This window comes from Ceratina calcarata, unplaced genomic scaffold (genome assembly GCF_001652005.2).
Source record: "Ceratina calcarata isolate Rehan_Ccalc_2016 unplaced genomic scaffold, ASM165200v1 scaffold115, whole genome shotgun sequence".
NCBI lineage: Eukaryota > Metazoa > Arthropoda > Insecta > Hymenoptera > Apidae > Ceratina > Ceratina calcarata.
Genome location: NW_017132445.1, coordinates 61964 through 88489, shown reverse-complemented (window position 1 = coordinate 88489; position 26526 = coordinate 61964). Strand labels below are relative to the sequence as shown.

General features: G+C 38.0%; 3 protein-coding genes and 1 long non-coding RNA gene across 7 annotated transcripts; 2 read left to right on the top strand and 2 right to left on the bottom strand.

Moving 5' to 3' along the window:
* The first annotated feature begins 362 nt into the window (after positions 1 to 362).
* Positions 363 to 4722, top strand: Atac3 (Ada2a-containing complex component 3). 3 transcript variants are annotated; one of them, XM_018021701.2, is made up of 8 exons: positions 363 to 702; positions 1096 to 1195; positions 1272 to 1430; positions 1515 to 1712; positions 1801 to 2131; positions 2210 to 2479; positions 2607 to 2839; positions 2927 to 4722. In XM_018021701.2, the coding sequence occupies exons 2-8, from the start codon at positions 1133 to 1135 to the stop codon at positions 3182 to 3184; spliced, it is 1512 nt and encodes a 503-aa protein (XP_017877190.1). In that variant the 5' UTR covers positions 363 to 702; positions 1096 to 1132; the 3' UTR covers positions 3185 to 4722. The 3 variants fall into 3 exon arrangements, with proteins under 3 accessions (XP_017877190.1, XP_017877181.1, XP_026668136.1); XM_018021692.2 differs by having other exon boundaries at positions 2562 to 2839; XM_026812335.1 differs by lacking the exon at positions 363 to 702 and adding an exon at positions 786 to 901 and having other exon boundaries at positions 2562 to 2839.
* LOC113464150 (uncharacterized) lies at positions 4595 to 5869 on the bottom strand. The gene is made up of 2 exons (XR_003388984.1): positions 5677 to 5869; positions 4595 to 5593 (listed from the first exon to the last, which is right to left on the bottom strand). It is a non-coding gene; the product is annotated as an uncharacterized LOC113464150 (long non-coding RNA).
* Positions 5870 to 6033: 164 nt separating this feature from the next.
* Positions 6034 to 21188, top strand: LOC108623260 (uncharacterized). Its single transcript, XM_018021645.2, has 9 exons — positions 6034 to 7583; positions 8363 to 8547; positions 8628 to 8824; positions 8902 to 17123; positions 17200 to 17308; positions 17867 to 18248; positions 18323 to 18436; positions 18504 to 18606; positions 18683 to 21188. Exons 1-9 carry the CDS (start codon positions 7439 to 7441, stop codon positions 20737 to 20739), a joined length of 11514 nt encoding a protein of 3837 aa, XP_017877134.1. The 5' UTR covers positions 6034 to 7438; the 3' UTR covers positions 20740 to 21188.
* A 3054-nt stretch (positions 21189 to 24242) lies between these two features.
* LOC108623348 (SAP domain-containing ribonucleoprotein) lies at positions 24243 to 26246 on the bottom strand. Of its 2 annotated transcripts, none has more exons than XM_018021807.2 (7): positions 26018 to 26246; positions 25650 to 25743; positions 25506 to 25567; positions 25206 to 25439; positions 24998 to 25126; positions 24856 to 24927; positions 24243 to 24774 (listed from the first exon to the last, which is right to left on the bottom strand). In XM_018021807.2, exons 1-7 carry the CDS (start codon positions 26066 to 26068, stop codon positions 24673 to 24675), a joined length of 744 nt encoding a protein of 247 aa, XP_017877296.1. In that variant the 5' UTR covers positions 26069 to 26246; the 3' UTR covers positions 24243 to 24672. The 2 variants fall into 2 exon arrangements, with proteins under 2 accessions (XP_017877296.1, XP_017877286.1); XM_018021797.2 differs by having other exon boundaries at positions 25647 to 25743; positions 26018 to 26245.
* Positions 26247 to 26526: the final 280 nt, after the last annotated feature.

Sequence of the window (26526 nt, the reverse complement as noted above, 5' to 3'; positions counted from 1 at the left end):
CGAGTTTAGGAAACACATATTGTACGCAACATTGATAAAATCTGCAAATAATTCTCTTTTGTTACAGACCATATTTCAAAAATTTCGTAAAATTTTATCAAAATTTTTCGTTCGTTTTTATCATTTATCGTCGAAAATAAATGACTGCGTTTTATTCAATTGTTCTGTTTAATAATCAACCAGTAACAAAACCTCGATCAACAAATAGAATGTTTTCAGGCGATTACTGTTTCCCTCATCCTTATTTTAATTGTTCCAATTAATAATTTCGAAACGTTCTATGAGGAAATGTTTGTGACATAACCTAATCTTATACAAATTATTTGCGCATCTAACCTATTTAACGTTAGGTACTATCCACGTGTACCACAATGTGGCGCTGCGGTGCACTCTATTATTTAACATATTTATTAGCTATCCAGAACTATGTCGAATGAAATAATTAAAATGCAGCCCAAAAATTAACGGTTCTACCCAAACGGACACTTTTAATCGCAAAGACACGGCTGTATCGTTCGAAAAAACTATCTGAAACGGTGATAAAATTGGACTAGGAATGGCGCCAAGGTGTCGCCATTTTCATGAAACTTTACCAACACGGTAAATCGAGACGGCTGTGTGGAGGAACAATTCCACGAAGGGAGTGTGTGGGCCGGAAAACAGCCGGAAAAATTGCCAAAAAGCAAGAATAATGTGCTGGTCGTAAGTATATCTTTCCTCAATGCTATTTTCGATCGATTTGAATCGGTTTTGGGTAGAAAACACGGGGCCTATGGCATGGGACTTCCGTTCAATGAACAGGAACAGGAAGTTCCTCGCAATCTGAGGCAAAATAAAAACATCCTGTACCGAAGAATATTTTGAAAAATGCCACGCCACGCTTTCGTGCAAGTAGACAAAAGTAAATAAATTCCGTTTATTTCATCGAATTGATTTACAAATTTTTATTTTGCGACCTACTTTCGATTCCGGTGCCTCAAGGTCGAACGACAGTGATGAATAACCGAGAGTGAAAAATGGAATGCTCCCAGCCAGACCCTTTTATTTTTAAACAATTCCAAATCATGTCAATTGTTATGGATCGTTTGATTCCAGTGTGTGTCAAAAAGACGGGGACTGAGTTGATACAAAGATGCAAGCAGAAAGTATATGCGCCAATGATATTGAGGGTCTGGACTCAGACACTCTTATTCCTGTACGTACATTTCATAAAATATCTTTTATATCGTTAGCGTTTAGGCGCAATTGTTTGATCTACAAATACTCCATAGGTTGAAATTCTTTCCTGTGATGTGTCACATCGTGCACGATCCCAAGATGCCTTATCGATAGTGGAATTAGGAAAACAATTACTTTTTAGTGCTAAGTATGGAGATACGGATACTGTCCGTGATCTAATGTGCAGAGGTGCACCGTTTACTACAGATTGGGTATATATTTTCATACTCAAACTTACAATCTGCCGTATAACGCTTGTATATCATAATGATTATAATAATGTTGTTATTTGATAGTTGGGGACAAGTGCACTACATTTTGCTGCACAAAATAATCATATGGAAACTGCAGAGGTTTTACTTAGAGCAGGAATTTCGAGAGATGCAAGAACGAAAGTGGATAGAACACCTTTACACATGGCTGCATACGAGGGCCATGATCAAATGGCACAAATACTTCTTAATTATGGTGCAGATGTCGATAGTAGAGACATGGTAATTAAATATAATGAAGCACATTTAACATATTTAATTAGATAATATTTGCTTACAAGCACAGTTGTTACAAAGAACCTGTTTACAGCTGAAAATGACTCCTTTGCATTGGGCAGTGGAAAGGGAGCACGTGGAAGTGATGCACGTTTTATTAGAACATGGAGCAGACGCGAATGCAACTAGTAAATTTGATAAGACACCAATTAGTCTTGCATTGGAACATGACAGATTAGACTTGGTAGACATACTGCAGCAAGAAAGAGAAATCGTAGGTATCAGGGCGCATCAGCAAACTCAAGCAAACACAGCAGAACTTGAAGTAGCAACACATAATTTAATACAATTAGATTCTGGAAGGGAGGAGCATAAGTTTGAACTTTCCCAGCAAGAATCACAACCGAGAAGAAAACTTGCACAAGGTACTATGAATTTCTTGATTGAAATCTTTAAACGACGTTCAAAGATTATTTAATATTTAATTATGTACATTTACGTAGTGCAAATGGGAAAGAAGCCACGAATGATTTTCCAACAAATTCATGTTGGAGCAAACACTGATGTTGATCAAGAAAAAGAGATTGAAAGCATAGAAGAAATAACTAATATGAATAATATCAGTAAAAAGCGTAAAGATGTTGGTTCTATTGGAGGAGTGAACAAACAATTTAGGTTACTCGAAGCACATGGAATTACGATGATACCCGTAGATAACGATTCATCGATTGTTGAGAATGCTATGGAAAGTGGAAGAACAGTCGTTTTAACTGGTATAAAATACTACGATCTGACAACGTATTCTTCTTCCATACTATATTTACTTGTATCGAAATCGAGAAATAATTTTTACAGAGGCTGGTAAGCTTGCTCTGAACTTAACAAGAAATTCTTCGATAGGAATGAAACGGCTACACGTAACGGGGAAAAAGGGGTCTCCTCGGAAAGTTATAGCTATTAGAGCAGATCAGATTTTAAGTCATAACACACCTACTCTCACATCCAGAGGTCCAAACATATTAAAAAGATCTTCTATGGATAACAAGGCTGGAAAACTATTCATATCTTCTATTTCTAACACTACGCCCGTATCAACACTTACGCAGTCCAAAAATGTAATATCTTCATCGGAGGTAAGACACCAAACAATATAAAGCAAAGTACTAAAACTATTATATACGCATTGTTTTAAAAGCATTCGTATTTGATTACTTTGACAGAGTAAGGCCATCAGTTCGCCCACAAAAATGACAGAACCAATAATTTTACAATTAGACGATGACATCGAAGAAATTGCCGAAGATGATACGACAGATAATAACGAACCAGTAATGGACATCGCGGTGTTGAATAGACAATTGGCGGAGGCACGGAGACAAGCAGCTGAATATCGTAAGCGACTTCAAAAGAAAGAAGAAGAAGCTGAGATATATAAGCAACAATTGAAAAATATTACGGCTCAAAGAGCAACCAAGTGATTTTTTATGAGTATACATTTCTACGCGTTGAGCTTCATTTTTTGAATAGCCCTGCTTTTTCTACAAAAAGAACTTCCTACATATACAATTTTCAGATTTATAAAAAGCTCTCGATTGAAAATTGTATATTCTCATATTTTAATACACATTCTGTGAACGTCTCATCAATGAACATTGTAGAAATAATTATGCAAGCTTTTCATTACTAACTGCTTACATTTTGTAAAGAGTATTTGCCGAATCTGTGAGATTTTGCAACTGTATTTTATTAATATTCTTGATTTATATTGAAAAAGAAATCCAAGTTTTCGTTTTACAGGGCATAATCCTCGATTATTTAATAGATGTATGCCTCTCGGAAGCTGCGTATTATATGTATATGATTGAGTCTGATTTATACACTAAACAAGTATATTTTAAAAAATAAATGTAGACACTACGGACATCAATTTGCTTTCCACATAATGTTTCGCAATGAATAATAATGTTTTATAGTATTGCTATTATGAAAACAACCTCCTGCATTTTGAAGATTGAACATTTATCCGTAAGCATATTTATTGTTTTAACTACTTCTGTTATAAACCACTCTTAATAAGCAGTATTCTGTTCACTTTTTGGAAATCGCAAAAAATCTTCACATTCTAATACAGATTGTTAGATAATAAAAGATACAATATAAAAATGAAGTAATTATATAAAAAGACAAGTGTTTTTAAATTGTATATATGATCTATTTTGTATATAGCGATTTTTTACTGTAAGATTGCGCAATGAAAAAGGCAATTATGCATCATCGTTAAATACTTAGGATTACACAAAAAATAGTAGAGCGTAGGAAATTTCTATAAAATTTAATGAACGGGACGTAAAATAATAATGGCTATTTCCTAACCATTTATATTTTCTAGAAAATATAGTTAATAAAAGAGAAGAGTTTATCAGTGTACATTGCTTGCGAATAAAATGTTGTAAGAAGAATACAATGATCTGCAGTTGTAAAATATATTCATTTTTTCCATTAGATTGTTGAAAATATTTTTTATGGAAACTTTATCTACAATACAAAATGTGGAAAGCAAATACTTCTAATTAGTCCTAGTGGCATTAAATATAGGTTTACGAATTATTTCGATAACTACTAACTGTTGTCAGTTTGTACATTTTCGTAAAAAGATTTCATTCCAGACACATTCTTTTAACGTGCTACACGATCTAATTAAGAAAATAATAATCCATATTATTGATCGATCACTATGGTGCTACGTATTCAAAAGAAATCCTGAATAATTCAGGACTTTCACAAGAATAATGTACAGCAAACAAAAGGAAAGTAGTCCGTTCAGGTACAAGCGATAGATTGTATTAAGTACATAAAAGATTATTGAATATCATATCCCAGAAATCATATTCAACGCTAAAAATCCTTTATAGTAATATACGTTGTAAATACAGACGTTTATACATACATACGATAATAGAAGTTGTTGATACCAAGTTGCGAATTTTCATTCGGAAATAAACATTTTATATTTCTCGATCTGTTTCACTTGTATTGTTGCACTATTCTAAGTAGACCGTACAAAAGTTGAATTTAATTATAAACATAAGACAAACTGCACGCGTACAATATACATTGACTGCATTTTCAATGTATTTATAGAGCTTATACAAATGTGATTGAAATATTTAAGGGATAGGATATATGAGATAAATACGGATAATTCGTAATAATTAAAATGTTACTGAAATTTTTTGAAAGAAGAATAGAATCAATAAGATCTCGTGACAATTTCGAACATGATTAACCACGCGTGCGTAATAGAAATGATATGAGTATGAAAAAGCTCTCAAAACATTGGCAACAGTTCGTTACTGTCAATTCGATAGTATCGAATCTTTTATGATGCACCTCCTTTTATACTCGCGCTTTGCCTCTTTCAGAAATAGCTCCACAGAAGTATGAAAGAAGAAGCATCGCAAGATCTTGAGAACAATTCAGTGGCTGGATGCTGTGGATATTTGTAATTTATACTTATCGTGTTCCCACTCCCTACCGCTTCATAAGTTCGATCAAAATTTCAATAATGCTTTCATTGAATTAATGTACTTATTCATAAAATAAGCAATAATTATACTAAAAATAACAAATAATTAAGTTATAGTATGTGCTAGCATTGGAGCTAGCATTTAATCAACTACCCTTAACGTCAGACTCGCCATATTCACTTCAAAGCCACCACGATCGTTCGTCACATACAACAATTAAGTCTATCAAATGGTCTACCATCATTTCTCATTTTGTTAACTACGGCTCTGAGGATTTTTCATTTACTATCTTTAAATAGATTAGATAAGCTCTCAGGTTTTACTTAGCAATTATGGACTTACTAACATATATGCACCCAACTGTAAACATACAAATACAAATAATGTAGCATCAGTAAGTCATTAACAAATGTAAGGGACTGTCTGTACCAGAGATGACTAACAATTAATGTTGGCTGTATTTTTGACAATACTTTTTCGTTTAGATGGCGCTTGATCACGATGTCATATGCTATCATCTGTAGGGAAGATGTTAAAAACTTTGCTTATCGATCTGTTCGATGGATTTCCGTTTCATTTTCCGCAGAAGGGGTAGGAAAGTATTGCACGGAATATTACTGAATCATGAACCGAGGGCACGACATAGCAATTGGCCAGTACGACCGAGGGGAAATTTTATCTATTTTCTTTCTAATGGCAATGGTGTCGACAAGGAGTCTTGTCTCTACGCTGCATATAGGTATACGTTCGCTCATGTTTCTGGCTCTTGCGATCGATCGCAACAGTCGCACAATCTCGGCCTGCTGTGAAACGTCGGCGTGTTTACCGTGTTTGATGTATAGCGCCGCGGAGAGGAAGGCCGACGTATAAAGCCTCGTCGATAAACAGTGCGAAAATCGGGACGAACCAGAGTATATACTGTGTTTATCGTATCATATATAATATGATAACTCGTTGAATCCGCGAGTGTCAAATCGTACGCGGGTACAGCGAAGATACACAACAATTCATGTTCATTGTCCACGCTTGGTCCTGATCGATCGAATCATTCCTCCCGCTGGTTCGAAATTGTACGAAACTACGCAGAACTACGTCATTGAGCGACAGCGTCGTTCGGAGAACCTTGAAACGTGCGCTTGACGGTTCTATCGTAAACTTTTCGCGCTCTTTCGATGTGATCGAAATTTAAAGGTACTTCGAGCGAGCTAAACGCACGGACTGTTCATCCGTGATAATCGGAAGGTGATTTGATGCGTCATGATGCGATAGAAAGAGAAGTGTAGTGCACTGTAAGATGTATAAAGTTTAGTTGGAGGATAGTTTCGCAGAGGCGGCTTAAAGGCTGCGGGTACATATTCGGTTGTGGTTCTAACCACAGGTTGAGAACCCTTAAAATGTTTCGTAGCCCGAACCCGAAGGCGATGTCCAGTGCGCCGCGCTGCAACGAATGGGGCTGTTTTCACTTTGGTGGTTGTTGTTTCTACGCTGCCGATGTATCCTGTGATTCGACGGTAACGATCCTCGGTGATAAAACGGCGACGTGCGAGTAACGTGTCCGGGAAAGGCGATATCCTGCGATTACGTGCATCGTTATTATTGCGCTCGAAGGTGCGCGCGCGCGCGCGCGCGTGCACACACTACATCTTGTATGTACACACGCTCGAGAGGCGCAACGATCTTCGCCTATGTGTACGTGTGTTTGTGGCGGAGCACCGTGATATGTGGAAAAGTGTGAAGTGAACGAAGAGAGAGAAGAAAGACGCGCGCGAGAAAGTATAATTCGTTCTCCTCGTCCGATGTCCGAACAATAAGAGAACAGAGTGGAAGTTTAAGACAACAACGCGCGTACGCGTGTGTTTTTCCCCACTCTGCTTTTCTTCACTCTATCTTTTTTCCATTTGTTCCTCTCGCGGACGCGTGTGTGTATACGACCGTTGTGGTTTCGACGCGAGTGTGTGTGGCAGGTAGAGGAACATCAAGGTAGCGAGAGGCAACGAAGCGGGAAGCGGCGTCGAACAATTTTTAAACGTCGGTCCACGAACATTCTGCTGGCCACGTTTAATCATTCTTTTTTGTATGGACAAGTTGTGACACGACGGTGACGCGATCGAAAGCAATTCCACTGAAAATGCGATACGAGTTGTTAGGTCGTCTAGCGTAGTATATCGCCTAGCGGCGACGGGCCCAGAGAGAAGCGGCGGAAAAATGGCGGCCGATAACGAAGCCTCTTGCACGAGTGACCCAAATTTCGCGGTGATTTGCTCGTTTCTCGAGTGCTTCGGCAAGTCTTGCGGCATCATCTATCCGGATATTTCACGGCTGCAAGAGATGCTCGAGAACACGCAAGAGGGTGAGTAAACTTAACGTGCATACGTGTGTGCAGGAAAGAGAGAGAAAATGATTGACCCGCCCCCGCGAGGCCAAAAGACTCGCGTGCGCTATTACTTTTGTTTCGGATTTTCAATGCGTTCCTGTTTGCAAATTTACCTTTGTTTAACATTCATAACAACGGTTTAAACGCTTTGTGATTGGCTTTGCTATTTAACGAACGTGATACATGATTTCCGATTGTTTTCATCCCCTTTTTTCAACTGGAGTTCAACACATCATCCTCACAGATCTTTGTTCTCTGTTCGTTTTCTCTGTTAGGCAACAATTAACAATAATAATAACTATCAAATGGTCGTAATGATTGACGAGCGTTTATATCTAAATTCATTGTTACAGTTAAATAATAATCGTATTATTGACAGCTTAGTTCGATTTGCTATCCACTGTTGTTATTTTCTCCCGTGCTGCCACCTCCCTTGTTGTCAACGTCGGTTACACGTGATTACTAGTTATGAATCGCGCGTTCAATTAAAGATTTGAAAACATTTTTTGTTTTACTAAATTCAATGTCTTATGAAAGATACATTTATATGAATGATTATTATTAACCCTTCATTCTTTATGTAATATGTGAACAAGAATCGCGTACTATCGAACAGACGTACTCTGTGAATCATAATGTATTTTCAATTGTAGCTCTTTTTTTTTATAATGGTTCGCTAAATTTCTTGTATTTACTATAATTGTGTAGTATTGTCTTGCATACTTGTAATTGCGATTCATCTTTTTTTTCTATAGTATCACAACAATTGATTGATCTTCACATCAAATTATTACGAAAAACGCGTAAAACAGTGTCACCAGAAAAATGGGAACGAGCATTGGTTAAGTTCTGCCATACATATTCCAATCAGGATGGATGGGAACTTGAACGTTTTGGTTACAAGAAAGCCCGTATTGCTGTTAAGCTCCGATTACTTAAAGTATGAACACAATTTCTAACAAAATGATATAATTATTGCTTGTTAAAGATGAGAGTCTATGTACGAGTATTGTATTCCAGGTTCTCCTAGAAACACAATTTGATTTGAATCAAAAGTTTAAGAATGAAGTAAATAAACTCGCAGCCAATGAGCTACGAGTGGAACCATTAGGAAGAGACAAAACTGGTTTAGCTTATTGGTGTCAGCTTGATGAGGAGTGCAATATAAGGGTGTACAGAGAAGATTTAGATGAGGAGAATTGGGAGCTCGTAGCTAAGTAAGTGTCTTCTACAAATTTTTAACTTCAGATATACGCATTCCACTAGAGGTCTTTAATCGTTATTGTATTATCAGGGATAGGGAAGGTGTAGTTAATCTTATAAATACCTTGTCGAATGGCGAAGTTGGGGATATTCCAATCAATGAGGATAGCAACAGTTTAGAGATCTCTGAAAAACCTATTATTGACACTGGACAAGTAACAACATCGCCGAGTTTGGAAGATGAAGTTGTGCAGGAGAACGGTATTCATGCTGATGAATCTGAGAAAGAATTAGACAAGAGCGGAGATGAAGATTTTGACGACGAACAAGATGATAATGACGATAACGAGGAAGATATGGAAGGTGAAGATGAGATCACGAACGATGAAAGTTCGAAACAAAACACTGAAGAAGATGATTCTCAACAAACAATACAGAACGAAGTAATGACACCAACTTCCATCGAGACGAACCCCTTAGAATCGGCAAGTCCACCCAAAACATTGAACGGTAAAGTTGATTCAGAAAAAGAAACTGTTTCATCTCACGAGAGAGAACTAAATGCTGTTCAGCAAACTGCAATTACTGCTGCTGCGTCTAATGACGTGAAGACGACTGTTGAATCGCATAAAACAGAAGAGCACACACCAGTGAGTAATTTGAAAATTGATTCTGAAGAATCAGTGCCTCTTAAATCAATCGGAACATCTGTTATCACATCACCTCTTAAATTAACGAACGAAATCAAGCACGTATACGAAGAAAAAGTAGTCACTGGAGTAGCTCCGGTTGCAACCGTATTAAATGTAACGAAGAAACACGAGGAGTCGATAGATGAAATTATGAAACCGCTGGATAAATTATCTACTAAAAGTAATTTTCCTTTTGCGTCTATGGATTTACCGACAAGTCATAGTAAACTGTCTGTCAAGCCGATTGACCAATTGGCTGCGAATCTTGTGAGGATGCAAGCTGAAAAACTTGAAAAACCAAGCGGAACGAAATCGTTGGAAAAGATCGCAGAGAATCTAGCAAGAGCGGGAAGTCTCGTTGGAAGCGTGATGAACGGGGACGATGACAGAATACCGCAGGATTTCTGTGCGAGAAGTCAAATAGAAAAAACGAATTCGCTGAGGGAGCACAGGGGTATGGATTTGTCGACATCGCCCAGAGGATGGGAAAGCGCAAGCGAACAGAGCAGGCCAGTGGATTTCTCTGGAATTGATTTATCTAGTCGGAAATTTAATAAAACTATGGATCTTCCATCGACCGGGTACAGAGCACAAGAATTTCAACACAGGGAAATGGATCTCAGTACGAAGAAATTGAATAAACCAGACGTTACGAATTTACCGTACGACGCACGGGCTGTGATGATGCGTAATCATGCGATGGTTGCAGACTTAAGTAAAAGACAAATGTCGTTCCCTAGCTACGACATGCCCTCTACCCCGTATCATAACGCTGCTAGAATACCTAGCAAGGAAGATCACAGATTACCAAATTATACTATACTCCCGGACCCGAGTAAGATCACGGCTTTAAGAATGAATCAGCAACCGGTGAAGCGTCCATTGGAAGGGGACGACATACAACAAGACATGCTGAAGAGATTAAGAGCGGATGTAATACCGATCAGAGGATCGGTAAGAGGAATAAGTAATTGGAGGAACGAAGTCAGCGAAGCTATCGAGGAACCGATGATGATGATTCAAGGTGAAGGATCCGGTAGTGATTGCGACGCGGTTAATCCTGGACTTGGGGAGCCGGTTGAGGAACCTACCATTTTTTTTTACGGCGAGGGATCTGGAGAAGAATGTGAAACGGGTAATCCTGGCGAGAACACATCGACCGATGTGACCGACAATAAGGAAAGCACCGAATCGAAAAACGAAGCTGATTCTGCTACTTCATCTTTGTCGTCGAATAAGACCGTGAACGAGGATAGCCTCATGAACGAAGTTTCCGCTGGTTCGTTGATGACTACGAAAAATGCCATCAAACTGAATAGAAATTTTCCACAATCCAGTGTTCGAAGTAATCGTCAGAGTGTAGGTTCCATGCAGGAGAAACCTAAGTTCAAACCGACGTTGGGAATTCAAATAATACCAAAAAATTCCAGTAGTCCTGTGAAGAGGATATCGAGATGGGACGTTGGGAAACCGGAAGAGAAACCAGAATGTGACAGTAGCATCATATCAAATGAAGAAGACATATCACAGAAGCAGAGTAAAACCGAGGATAAGGAATCGTCTAGTGAGAATCAAGATGTTCAAATAGATGCAAGTTCTGTAAGTAGTAAAGGTTCTAATTCGGAGGAGAGGATCGTAGAAACGGGAAACACGGGAGAGACTGTGGAAGAAAAACAAAAGGAAAGTCCATCTGTGCAATGTGATTCGTCGATATTCTTGTGTCAAGCAGACACATCCGAGACGCTTGATTTTTGTACAGAAAATACATCCACAACGGTATCGACGAACGATAAAGAGAATGTTTGCGACTCCGATAGTGTAGACTCGCACGAAACGAATACTTCCGGGAAGACGGATAACGAATGCAAAGCGGCGTCTTCATCTCCGCCAAGATTTTTTTTTGGGCCTAATTGTATATCATACACTTCCAAAGCAGATATATTTGAATCCCAGTCCGATCATACAGTTTCAACCACTATAGAGTCAACGTCAGACACGCTGCAGTACGAATGCGTTTCTTCCTCTAAACCAACGGAAGATGTGAGTACTTCCTACAAATCGGATGACTTTGGTGTATCTCAAATGAATAATAATTCGTTGAAAGTCAGCTCGTACGCACCTGAGACAAATGCTCCTCTTCGCGAGGGGGACATCAAGAACAAAGGCGGAAATGAACAAACGGTTTCATCGGAATATCCAGTAGAAGAAGAACATTGTGCAGTGCCAAAAACGGAAATGGATGTATCCGATTCCGAATCGAAAGAAGAAAATACGAAATCGTGCGCTGCAGATGTACACGATTCTATTTCTAGCAGCGAAATCACCATGAACGAATATAAAATATCTGAAGAAACAGAGATGTTAGACGTGACTTCGCAGCCTCACAGTACGAACGATTTGAGTAAAGAGGATATTGATATGAAAAACGATGAAAATGTGACACCATCCACAATAGAATTCACCCCAGCTAGTGAATCTGTGCAGGAAGAAAACAGCAGTATGCTGGAGGAGCAGAGCGAGCAGTTAGATGTAGAAAATGATGCCACCAAAAGGCTAGAGGCATCGGCTCCTTGCTCGGAGGATGAAGCTGATTGTAAATCAGTAATCAAGGAAACCGAACTAGAAACAGATTCGATACCTGTTAAAGATTCGTGTTCATCGTCTGTCGCACATAATTCTGAATCAGATAGGAAGATAGAAATTCCTACTTACGAGGAAGTGGATAGTTCGGCAGGGAAAGAGATGGGGCATAATTCATCCGCTGAAAGTTCTAAACAGAATGACAAAAATGATAACATCGCAGAGTTTCATAATCAGGAGGTGCAAGCGACGAATCCTGATAACGAAAACTCGAGGACATTAATTGATTCTGGGGAGCATTCGATGCATGATGATGCGGATAATAAAAACAATGAAATTTCAGAAGATTCTGAGGAAACGAAGAATAAAACACTCGTTGATTCATTTATCAAAAGCTCTGTGCCTGATGTTAATACTGAATTAGATTTCGCAGACAATTCTACTGTTACTAGTTCGGAATCAGTCGAACGATGTAGCAAAGATTCGCTAGTTCCTACGATAAGTAGCTCGGACGATGGTTGCACTGATGGCACTTCGGTAGTGACCGAAGATGTCAAAATGGAACCAGATTCCGAGGAGTCATCCTTCAAATATGAATGTCCTATTTACAGTGTAGTACCAGAGACAGTACCTGACGAAAATAATATTAAACCATCCAAATCTGACGCAGTCGAAGCTAAAGAAGAAACGAGTATATCTAATATAGTTGAAACTGTACCATTAGATAACCGAAGTTCCTCTGTTGATCAAAATTTCAATACGAATATGATTATTGATGATAAATTATCGAAATCCGATGAACCTCTTAAATTAGACGAAGAAAATGTGTGTTCTAATGAAAATTTACCTCCTGGCGAGGATACATGTGTTATTTCATCTGATGACACGAATAAACTTGGTGCTGTTCTCAAAGAAGAGAAAACCGAGGACACAAATTTAGACATTCAGCAAAATCTTGGAACGGAGCCTGTAATTACGGAAAGTGATGAAAAAATTGAAGATGAAGATGATAGTATGGATCAGTGTGAAGATATCACGAAACATGAAGAAAATGCTGAGAAGACTCACGAGCAAAATTCTACAAGTAACGTAACAGAAACGGTATGCAGTAGTGTCGAAAATAAAATACAAGAAGAAGATTTGGCTGAGAAATTAGAAATGGATGAACCAAAGTCGGATCAAATCGAGACAAATTCTGTAAATCAACAGGAATCAGACGAGCTCAACCAGTCGTTAGTTGCAAATTATGAGAGTAACGACTCCAACGGTAGCGATGATATCTTTGAGATTTCGCAAACAGGGTCGATCGAAAGTAAAAATAATTTGTATACAAATTCGGAAGAAACGGCGGTTAGCAATCAGCAACATGAAAAAGAGAGTAATGAAAATTTAATTGTGAGGGACGAAGCACTAACCAGTGATTTACGGAGTGTAGTCAGCGACAAACAGGAGTTAACACCAAAAGACAATGTTGGAGAACTTTCAAGCGAAGAAGCCGAATTTAAAGAAGAGGAAATGATCAGTGAAGAATTCGTAGATGAGGATAATAAGATTGAAACTAGTGAACGTAATTTGGATGAAAAATCAATTGTACATCAAGACAAGAATTTGAATAGCATCGCGGAAAGTCTTTCTGTAGGAAATACGAAAACGGACATGCCACAAATTTGTTCTAAAATTGAACCAACAAATAAGGAAAGTGTGAACTCGATATTAATCAAAACGAATAATTTAATGAACGAGATAAGCGAGGAGGAGGATAACGATTTGATAAAATCTGCAGAGACATTGAAGAATGCAGCTTTTGAACGTGAAGACAATTCTCAAGTTATAGTTTCTATCAATGCGATTGAAAATGATAAAGGAACGAAAGAGGGCATTGAATTTAACGATATTAAGAACGAAGCAACGTGTGAGAATTTAAAGGAACAGTCTTTAAAACCATTGGAAGATAAATTAATTACGAGATTAGACAATGATATTAAATCTATTAAGAATGAAGAAAGAGGATGCGCTATGGACGAATACCCTTTTATGGAACAATGCAACAAGTTGAAGGAAATCACAGAATTCGATGGTAAGGGGAATAAGTTTGATAAGCATTTACAGGATGATGTAAATAATGATTTTTCGCGATGTAATACAACAATCATGCACTCTACGCAAAATATTTTGGCACTTGACAAATTTGACAATATGTCCTCAGGTATAGATAAATCAGAACTGTATAAAAATAATATTTCGAACGTGCCGGCTGATTTCAAGCCTATGGATAATTCACAATTTTTAAACTTTATACCTGAAAAATCGGAAAACTTGCATATTATGGATAATCATGAAACTCTTCACGTTATCAGTAAGGGTATAAAAACACTAACTGAGAATACTATTCCCAATTTGACAGATAGTTCAGCGATTTTTAATACACAAGAAACGTCAGAATCAAGAAATCAAGTGATACACGATTTTAAGAAAGAAGCTAGTAAAAGATTAAGCGATATATGCGATATTCAAGATGTTCCTCCTTTAAAGTTGAAACCTCCGGATGTAGAAGATGACGAGCCCATACTAGAAGATCTGACGAATTCCAAAATACGATTAGATCAAAATTTGGATAATTTCAAAGAAACAGAAACTTGTAGTACTAAACTAAGTACGGACGTGGTATCGGTCAGTACCACAGATCAACTGAAACCCGAATGCAACGTAATCATGAATATAGGAGACGCCTCACTGAATGAAGTCATGCAAGAGAAAACAGAGGACGAAGAGAAAAAAGAGAGCTTGGAGATACAAAGTATCGAAGCAAAAGCAACTCTGTCAGATTCAGACGATTCTATGGGCGTGGATAACGAAAACTTGTTCAGTGCTGCTCCTGAGGATATGGATCCTTTGGCATGCGAAGAGGATGATACGTTAAAAAAATTAGCCGAGGAGCAAGCTGACGAATCTGGACAAAAAATAGGCTTACGAGTAAAATCCGTATCCGAGCTTGTTTACGATGGCTGGAAATTGGATTCCACCGAAATTCCGAAAGTGTCCCGGAAACGACGTAACAGTTCCCTTGAATCGAATTCCGAGGATGGAGGTGCGAGGCAGGACAATGAGGAAACGATGGGAGGTAAAAGGATAAAGTTGCGAGCGAAACGTACGCCAGATAAACAGCTGCTAAAGTCCATGGAAGAAAATCGGGTGGGAACGATAAGTTCGGAAGACGAGGGTGTAAAAAATAGTTCCGAAAAATTGGAAAATCGCGAAGTTAAAGAAGCTAGCGACGACCAAAGTGCTGCCCTTGCGGTTGCGAATGACAGGAAATCAAGGGGACGACCTAGAGGAAGACGGAGACGCGGTCATAAACGTTCGAGACGGGCGAAACATTCTGAATTTCAAACTGGTCAAACTCCTGAAATATCACCTGAAATTCATCTCGATGGAACGCCTAGTAATAATGAGTCCTTGAGTACGACACCGATATCGCAGAAGAAGCGGAAGAAAAGAAAAATGGTTTTGGGTCTTGAGATCGGAAGGGATATCGTTCCTGAGGTACAGACAGATGTAGCTCAAGACGAAACACCTGTACGGCAATCTAGGAGAATAGCACAGTTGAAAATAAAAGAGGAAGCCCATAGGCAAAGGATTCAGGAAGAAATTCTTCCGACTGAAAGGAAAGAAAAGAAAGATTCCTCAGAGAAGAAGAAGCGGAAAAAGCAAAAGCCTGAAAGCGAAGAAGAAATCGTGATAAAGGAAATAGAGAAAGAAAAAAAATCAAAAAAGAAGCGTAGAAAAAGGAAAAAGAAAAAAGTGTTGTCGAAATTCAACGAATCGAATCCGTGGCAAAGTTCTTCGGGTTCCAGTAGCGATGATGAGAACGAGAATGATGAAGAAGACGAGGAAGAAGAGGAAATAGAGAGCGAGGAATCTCTGCTATTTAAAAGCGATCATGAATTTTCACCGGAGAGCGATCTTGAGAAAGATCAGGAATCCGAGCCATTAAGGCGGGCGAGAACTGCGCAAAAAGCTCAGAGCGATGTCGAAGAAGCGGAAGATGAGTACGCTTGCCAAAAATGTGGCAAAGCGGATCATCCGGAATGGATACTTTTGTGCGATTCTTGCGACAAAGGCTGGCACTGCTCCTGTCTCAGACCTGCGCTCATGTTGATACCAGAAGGTGACTGGTTTTGCCCTCCGTGTCAACATAATTTGCTGGTGACAAAATTACGAGAGAGCTTGAAAACATACGATCAATTTACGAAAAGGCATGAGAATGAAGTTTTGAGGAAGAAGCGACTAGCATTTGTTGGTATAAGTTTAGATAACGTCCTTCACAAAAATGAATCACAACGCCATCACAAAGAGACCTCTTCGAGAGCATCTAGTGCAGAATCTGACAACGACGAAGATTCTTCGTCTGCTTCGTCCACTACAAGCACGGAAACGTCTAGCAGCGAAGAAAGCGAACCCGTATATCAACTACGTGAAAGACGAAGCGCCAACAAATACAAGTTCAACGATTACGACGCTATGATCAATGCTGCGATACAGGATGAAGTGGAGGCTGTCCAGGGTGCTGGAAATCAAGGAAGAGGGAAAGATATCGCGACCATCGTGAACGCGGAGAAGGAAGAGGCGCAGCTTCATTTCAAAAATGAAGATCTAGACATGGAAGAAGTTCCAGAGAGCAAAGACGACATAGCCAGGAAATCGGAGAAAGACAGCGACGAAGAATACAAAGTCGAAGCTGAAGATGCTATGGATGAGGAAGAAGAGGAGCAGCCAGATCATAAAAAAGTGGCAAAGAAATTTTTGTCGCGTAAGAAACATCGTAAACTGAATAGTCTTGACATAAGCAGCGAAGATGATCCTGAAAGCGACGAGGACTTCAAAGGTACAAGTTCAGAAGAGGAAGAAGACTTTGATGATCATATAACATCCTCCGATGAGAGTACTTTCATGGACGTAAAACGACGCAGTAGGAAAGGAGACTCGCGTTCGGTGCGAAGAAGCACTAGAGCCAGAACTACACGTTACGATGAAGACTTTAGTAAGTATAATGAATAAATTATTATGTTATGAATTTTATTAAATAACGACAGTTATAATGGATAAACTTCTTACAGTAAACGATGACAGTGAAGAAAGCGACAGGCCAAAGAGAAAGAAATCTCGATCTACTTGGGATTCGGAGAATGAAGACAGTGACAATTCGTGGGAGCAGAAAAAGAAAAGGTAATATTAATATTGCAGGAAGAGAATGTTTCTGTCCTAACTCTTCTTTATTAAGTTTAGAGTACGGACGAATATTTTACAATTAACGATTACCAAACGAAGACACAAAAATCGGAACACACACACCACTCGTATACATATTAAACTCGTAAGCCGTAAATCGTAATCGTAATCCGAAATCCGAAATCGTGAGCCGTTAATCGTTATCGCTGACCGTGGTCGTAACTCATTGTTCGTCGATCCGTATCTCGTCGCCAACTGTCCTTTTCGGCTGACTCGCGATCAGCCTTCGCCCAATAACGCTAACGTCCTTTTCTTGACATCGACTAATCGCGTTGCGCTCCTTCTCACGCTCACACGCACACATACGCACCCGTTCGAATTAACGCTCCGCGATCCGCTGTTGTTCGCGCGGCTGTTTACGATCTTTTTGCCTGCGATGGCCGTTCCGCTATTCTCAAAACTTCTTTTCAAACCGTTATTTCATTCCTACAATATTGCTAGGTGATTAATTCGATTAGACTTCAAAATAATATCATTATTAAATTTATGCTTTAGAAGTAGAACCGCATCGACGTCTAGATACAAACCATTACCAAAAACGAAGAGCAGAAAGAAAAAGAAGCGAAAACGTATAATCGAATCTGATAATCAAAGTGACAATGATGATTCGAATGAAGAAACAAGAATTGAAACACCGTGTGAGATGCAAACTCATTTAGAGAACAGTGAACCTGTAATCAGCAATGTGATGGATGTCAAACTTGATAACTTGAACGAAAATAACGAGACGAAAAATATTAACGAGATAAAAGATATGCAATTAGGAGAAATCAATCCGACTATACCTGAAATACCTGCCACCTTACCGTTGGAAGAAATAACCCAACAGAAAAAGAAAAAGGAAATGAAGAAGAAGACACCAACCATTCGAAGAAAAGTATGTTAATTTATATTATTCCTCCTTAACGTATAATATTCCGAAGTTTTAATGATATTCAATTATATTTTCAGATTATATACGGCGGCCTTCCGGACGAAAATAAACCAGAGGAAGAAGAAATATTAAGCAGACGGACGCGCGGTAGGAAAATGAATTATCAAGAGAATGCATCGGATAGCGAAGAGGTAACATATTTTAAATACCATATGAGTACATAAATATAAAAAAAAAATATTTTCCTCGGTACTAAAGGAATTAAAAAAGGCGTTAAGAAGAACGGGTGAAAGCGAGGACGAGTTTGTTGTGAATGAGGGCGAAGAACTAATTGATGACGCTGAGAAAGACTCTGACTCTGGTAATTGGAAAGAATACACTAATATTAAGTATAATTGTATCGTTATCGTAAATTAACGTGCAACGTCACCTTACAGGCGATACTTATAATCCAAAAAAGGATGGTCATAAATTAAAAAATAAATCGCCAAAAACTAGGAAACCGAGAAAAAGTAAGAGTCCTGGCGGCAAACGAAAAATGTTGAACGATGGGATGCCTAAACAAAGGAAAAAGCCTGGGCCGAAACCTGGAAGTAAAAACAAGTCACGGAAACAAAACTTTTTGCTTGGTTCAGTAATTCAAAGAAGAGACGACATCGTGGCGAACGTCATGGACAATCCTATGGGAGATATAGACTCGAAGATCGATGACAATCTATCCGAAAACGTCGGATTAAGCAGTACGGCTATGTCGGTGGCAGGCTCTTTTACTGGGGATGTACCGGAAGGTTCTCTGACCGGTCTCGGAGCCGGTGAATTAGCCGACTTGGACGATGAGCAATTAGAACAAATGATGATGGAGGACGAAGAATACGGTAGACGCCAGTTAGAGCTTGCGGCTATTGAAATAGCGAAAAAGAAGAAGAAAGAAGAACGGGAAGCGAAGAAGTTGGAGAAGGCACGAATAAAGGCGTTGGAGATATTGGCAGCTGAAAGACAACGAGATCCCAACGCGCCGGAAGGAACCGACGGAGAGGTACCAAAGAAAAAGAAAAGGGGTCGTCGCAGTAAAGCCGAGATTCTCGCGGAACAGATGCGCAGGGATGGAACACCAAATTTGAATGCTACCAGTTTGGCTGCAAGTATGCCGCAGAATCTAGTGACCGGCATCTCTAACATTAGTCCCAATCTGTCAGCGGTCATGACACCTGACGCGGAAAGGACAGGCGAAGGACATATTCCTATGATGACAGGACCAGACGGACAACTTTTCAACCCCGACGGATCTCCATTAAAGCCTAAACGAAGAGGACGTGGAAAGGGCAAAAAGACTCTCGCACTGGAGGCAGCTAGAGCCGCGGAAGCGGCAGCTAAAGCTGCCGCCGAAGCTGGTTTACTCGGAATTGGCACCGATTCAAATTCGGAAATAAAACCTGGTGAAATTCCGAACGTACTTCCTACACCAGGTAGCAGTACCTCTGGTTCGGCTCCGTCCACACCACCTGCTGTCGTTGTAACGCAAGGACCTCCCGTCTCGCAGACGCCAACCTCGCAAACTATTTATCCGTCGCTACCACCTGCTCAACAGTCTTCCGTTATCACCAGAATGCTTCAGTCTCAGCCTGTATCGAGTAGTCCGCAATCGTTCTCTGCTGCGGCTGCGGCAATGGGGCACAAGTACTTCGGAGGACCAAATCCTGCTGGAGGCCAGATAATGGCTGGTCCTAGAACAGGCTACGAAATGCAACCACGTGGCAGAATACCTTCTCCATACAGACAACCGGGACAATCCACGATCCCACCTCATTTTGCGGCCGTAAGATCAGGAACCCCTCCAATGAGAATGAGGGTACCTGGTCCGCAGATGTATCATACACCGCATCATCCGATGGATCCTTCTCCATCGGGCGGAGGACCGATATCAATCAACAATCGAGATCGCAGTTCCCCGCTTGGACCTGGACCGGCTATGATACCACCAGCCGCCGGAAGTCCTCTGGCCAAAGGCGGTCCTACACCTCCTCCACCACCTCCTTATGTTAGAGGAGCACCGCCCATGTCTAGGTTCGCAGAAAATCCGATGGGCCCCAGGCATCAGATGCCACCTTTCACGAACGCTTCGCCGGTTAATCACAACATGCAACAACCATCTCCGCCGCCTAACCGTCCTCCCGGCAACTTCTCACCGTATCATCCTCCGCCTCCCCCAAACTATCACTATGGTGCCTACCCACCTCCGCCGCCGATGTCAACGGCAGACGATGCAGCCGCGTATCAGGGTTCTCCGTACCCTGCGGATCATTTCTCATCCCCTGCGGATAATCAGCCGCCGCCGATACAAGCACCACCACCTCCGCAGCCTCCTCCTCAACAACAAGCGCATCCGAACGATGCCGGTGCTGGAAACAAACAATACGACGAAGAAGGTACCGGAGAGTTTGGCGGTTTAGTATCATATTTCAGTAGCCAGAGAGAAGACGATCTCGATTCGTAGCATGAGTGAGATCTTGGCCAACCCTGAGTCGTCGCGAAAACGGCATTAGACAATGGCATATTCTAAGTCAGGTAAGATCGCAACTTTTGCTCGAGAGGGACAAATACAAGAGAAACATAAAAGAAGTTTAGCAACGTGTAACGTACTCGTAAATTAAAAAAAAGTAGATATATATATATATTATATACATTATACAAATATGTGTCGGGGCATTGGAATGTTTGAAATAACGATGAAAGAAAGAGTATTTGCGTACCGTAACGTTCTAGCGTAATTTTGTACGCATATTGTACCGTTTTAAAATGTTTAAGGGAAAGTGCGTAGAGTTAGAATCGTCTTCCTCTTCGACCTCTAAAGCAAAACGTTGCTCGAGAAAACCTTTGTACTTTAAAACGAAAAAAGAAAAGCCGCCGAAATCAAATCCATGGTTGGCCAAGTGGAAACGAAAAGAAAAAATATATATACATATATATATATATGTATTAATCGCTAACAATGGAGCCTATTTCCTAAGAGTTGTAAGCTTTTTGTAATTAGTTCGAGTTCGATTAAATTTATATACGATGCGAACGACCAGCTGTTGGAAGCAGCGCGTTTCACTAGAGGAAGGATTACACAAAGATCTGACCAGAATTTTAACTGATTATTCATTAATATTCACAGATGAAACGATTCGTGCACAGTTACTCCCAGATCCGTCGTAGACGTGTAGATGTCCTCTACCCAAGAGATAAACTTTTAGTTTGCTGTTACAAGAAATCGGTCTTAGTAGTAATCAGATGATAAAAACAAAAGTTATTAAATGAATTCGGACTACGCGCCGTTGTTACATGTATATATGTAAATACAACATAAGTTCTTTAGATTATATTACATGTATTATACATACACAGTCACGCAGAATATTATAAAAATGAATTAGTGCAAAGGGCACAAATGTAATATTTAAATTAAACAAAAAAACGAGAGAAACGGAATCGGATTATAATAAATTAACAAATGGTGTGAAGACTACTACTATAATTATTTATAAAGAAAGATTAAGAATTTATGATAGGTATTATATATATTGTATTTTACAAATTTTACTTGATAATTATATTAAAACGAATAAAACATTTGGATATAGTTATATTAGAGAACAGGAGGCTGCTAAGTCCAATTTTAAGAAAGTGAGAGAGAGAGAAAGTGTGTGAGAGGATGAAAGAGAGATTGAAATTTAAGGAAATCGGCAAGCGTATGTAGATAAGTGGAAAATAGTTTCGAAAGGGCAAAAATCTCTATTCTATTGTGGAGTGCAATTACAAATACATAATTTCTATGTATCTACATATGTATGACTGTATATGTTTTCTTTATTAGGCATGTGCAACCGTATTGACTAAGATTAAGAAGTTCTTCTTTTCTTGTTCATTTTTTTTTCCTCAAAAGATTTTTTTTATAACGCTTTTTCCAAGCTTGTAAGGAATAAAAAAAGATATATATATATACAAAGAGAGAGAAATATATATATGTATTATATATACGATAATAATACTAATAATAATGATGATAAAAATGTAAAGAATTAAAATATTATATGCAAATGTTTCGTATTATTAAAAATCATTATAAATTTGACCCAAGGTCAGAGTTGCTCGTGCCTACAGCGCAGCTTTGAAAAGTTTATTCTTTGCATCCATCTCTTTAATTAGACAAATATTCGGAGTACCGTGCGTCTTCAATTCAAAGAAATGGATACAAACGAGTTTAATTGGATTGAGTGATTTACTGAACAGATACGATTACGTGCAAAAAAAGTGTAATAAAAATGATCAATGGACGAGAAAAAAATTTCTTTATCTTTATAGACATTTATGTTTCGTGTTACATATGTATGTATAACAGCCAGCCTCCTGCTCTTTGATTGACCTGCAAAACTGATACAGTCTTTGCGTCACAAAAAGATTCATGTATCTGTTTAGTTATCACACGTACATACCTAATATAAATAGAAGTTATATAAATAAAAAAGGAAATACATTATCTTAGGATTAGCTGCTTGGGATAGTTTCCTTTACTTCGTCAAATGTTTATAACGACCGAATTTGAATAATTGAGTAAACGAACGTGCATTACATGCCGTATAATGTAACAGAGAGTTTACTACCGATAATTTTCTTATTTTTACATCGATACTTCGGTTGTATAATACTGTTTAATGTACAATTTATTTTCTCTTCTTTAAACGTAACATATGTCTTCGGGCCGTTCGTTCTTAGGGTGCGCTTCAAGGAAAATGCGAATTTGTAATCTAAGTACATCTTGTTTTTTCACAAAGGAGGAGGATCTTTAGCAACCGTGCAAACCATTCTTCGTATTTGTAAATCATTCTCACGTACATACATACATACAATTTATAGTTACACACATGTCACCTTTTCCAAAATTTGGAAACCTAATCTTTGATATAACGACGATCATACGTGTTTGTATTAAACGAGAAGAAGAAAAATATTGAAATTTTTGTCGACATGTCCGAAGACTCGTTTTTTATCCAATTTTTAATTCCTTTGAATAAAAAAATGGAAAAAAATACGAAGACTCGATTTTTCGAACGGTGTGTATATATAGAAATGTATTCATATATATTTGTATTGCTTTTATGCATGGCACGTCCGCATTTAGAGAAATTCGTATAGTCCTTACGGGATATATTTATGATAACATAAGTGATTCGATCTCAAAACTGGATAAACGTATCAAACGTGATCTATGTAATTTCAAAGTAAAAAAGAAAGAAGATAGGGTACGTTCATTTCCGCACCTGTACCAAACTTTTTCGCATTTATAAGTGTTTCCTTGAAACGTAAACGGACGATGCGTCTTGTCAAGACAACAGTAAATGTGGTGCAGTTTAGCTTTTCTTTTTTCGTAAGGGTCTAGACCAAACGCAATTATTATATTACATGTTGTAGCCTAAATACATTTTGTAATAAAATTCAATATATTGAAATAATAGTGAAGGTGCTTATTTTTCTTCGAAAGTAATCGGTAATGAAAGAACAATTTAATTGTTTAATTTCAAGTATATTCTACATATATATTTGTATTGCTTTTATGCATGGCACGTCCGCATTTAGAGAAATTCGTATAGTCCTTACGGGATATATTTATGATAACATAAGTGATTCGATCTCAAAACTGGATAAACGTATCAAACGTGATCTATGTAATTTCAAAGTAAAAAAGAAAGAAGATAGGGTACGTTCATTTCCGCACCTGTACCAAACTTTTTCGCATTTATAAGTGTTTCCTTGAAACGTAAACGGACGATGCGTCTTGTCAAGACAACAGTAAATGTGGTGCAGTTTAGCTTTTCTTTTTTCGTAAGGGTCTAGACCAAACGCAATTATTATATTACATGTTGTAGCCTAAATACATTTTGTAATAAAATTCAATATATTGAAATAATAGTGAAGGTGCTTATTTTTCTTCGAAAGTAATCGGTAATGAAAGAACAATTTAATTGTTTAATTTCAAGTATATTCTAGAATGATACAAAATTCGTGATGCATCAGGTCAATCGTATAATGAGTTATATGAATTCAATGTTAACATTTTGAAATGAAAAAATAATATGACAACATTGCGTACGTATTTTTTCTACTATCTATCATGATATATATATATATATATCTTCTATAATTAATCCGCTTGTCGTGTCAAATATCAAATAAATGTTTGTACAGTTCTCAAAAGTATTTGAAAACGGACTTATATTGAACATATTACATGTACAAATGATATTATATATTGAGAAGTAACCGAATTTCTTGAGCAAAGTATTTTATAACAAATACAATGATCTTTTATTTGTATACAATGGAAATAAGAAAACTTAGGGCTAATGTTTGCAATCTAAGTTGCCATTTTGGTGTATAACACTGAATATCATTTAACGATTTTAACTTTATTGCTAAATACTTTTTCTCCTGCCGGTTTCACTTCGCCGAATCTCGCTTTTCTCTTCTCTATTCTGGCTTCCAATTCAGCCTAAAATAAATCATAATTACGAGAATTATGCAATACACAAACACACACTATTAACAAAATTATCATTTCTCTATTAATTACTTTTTCCATTAAAGTAGAGACAGATGTACCAAATCTTTCCGCCCGTTTTTTCAGTACTTCATAGGTGGTATGCTGTAAATACATAAAATTAATTACAGAAGCATATGAAGGAAATGCTTCATGTCCAAATAACAATATTTACCACCGGCGTTTTCACAGATGCAGCCGATATATTATTGTAGTTATTAATACTGAATCTTGCAGATCTAGCTTCCTTCTTAGCTGATTCCGACAATGGCATACCGAACTTTTTTGCTCTCAATTCTAATCTCTGTCGAATAAGATAAATCACATTAATATTCTATACCTGTAACTTTTATAGTTCAGGATAGTAGAATGTCAACTATTACCTCTTTGATACCAAGCTCTGATAGCTTAATGATCTTTCTTTCTGGTTGTGAAGTCTCAGTGATTTTTGAATCGGGTTCAATCTTTTCCGCATGATCATTCTTAATATCCTCGATGACTGGTTTTCGATTTAAAACTATCTTCTTCACACTTATATTACTTTCAGTAGATAATTTTCTTTTTTCATTAACTTCTTGCGAGTCAGGCTTACTTGATAACTCTTCTATTTCTTCATCCTAGTCAAACAAGTATGTTTCGTTCAAATTAAAAATTCAGTAGTACAATAAAAACTAAATACTTACACCGAGAACTGCATCCTCATCTAAAATTTCTTCTGTAGTTTCATCCAAAGATAATGCAGAATCTACCAACAAAAATAGTTTTATTAATATGCAGCTCTTTCATAAAAAAGCATACTTGGAAAGTTATTCAAAAGCATATACCACCATGAATAGCTAGTTGAAGCCTTTCAACCAATTCAGTTTTATTCCCATTGGTTGGAAGTCCTCTCTGCTTCAATTCAAGTCTCAAATCTGCAACCTGTTTAAGAATATTTATCGTCTGCATATACAATTTATCTCTCTTAGTTTCATAATTATAACTTGTTCATTCCTAATCATATGCACTTTGAATATAATATAGTATATATTGTGCCCGCATCTATGCTTGTACGGGAGTAATTATTCATATAAAAATAGAAATTAATGTTAAATTATTATAATATATTATATTTTATCGTAAGAAGTATTCCTCTTGACACAGGGGTTAGTTTTCCGGGTGTAGGATCCTATCAACAAGATAGTATTTAGTGTACCTTCATTTTCGAAAGCTCTGTGAGCCCTTTCTCGTAAGATGAATCAGCCATCGTGTAATAACTTCACTTTACTTTAATTGTTACTTTTACAATCACCGTTTTGCATGTCACAGTATTTCACAGTGTACTCGAGAATACTCCCAAAACCGGAGAAAGAATACCTAACGCAAACTCAAATCGAAGCGCACGCAGTTGCACGTAACACAAAAATATTCAGTATGTATATATACGTAGGTAGACCTTATACATATACTATACATACAGATCGATTATCTTTTCATTGCAAAATGTACGAGAATATGAATAACTAATTAATGTTAAAAGAAAGCTAAACATTTAATTAGGAAAAGGTTTACAAATCAATCCTATGAATGTGTTTTTACTAATTAAAGATAAAGTTTATATGCGTATAATAGCAGCGACATTTAGCAATTTCTAAAACGTACAAGTGCAATTTTTAAGGCAAATTGTTGGGTCATATTGAGCAGATAAAAACTTAAAAATTTCCC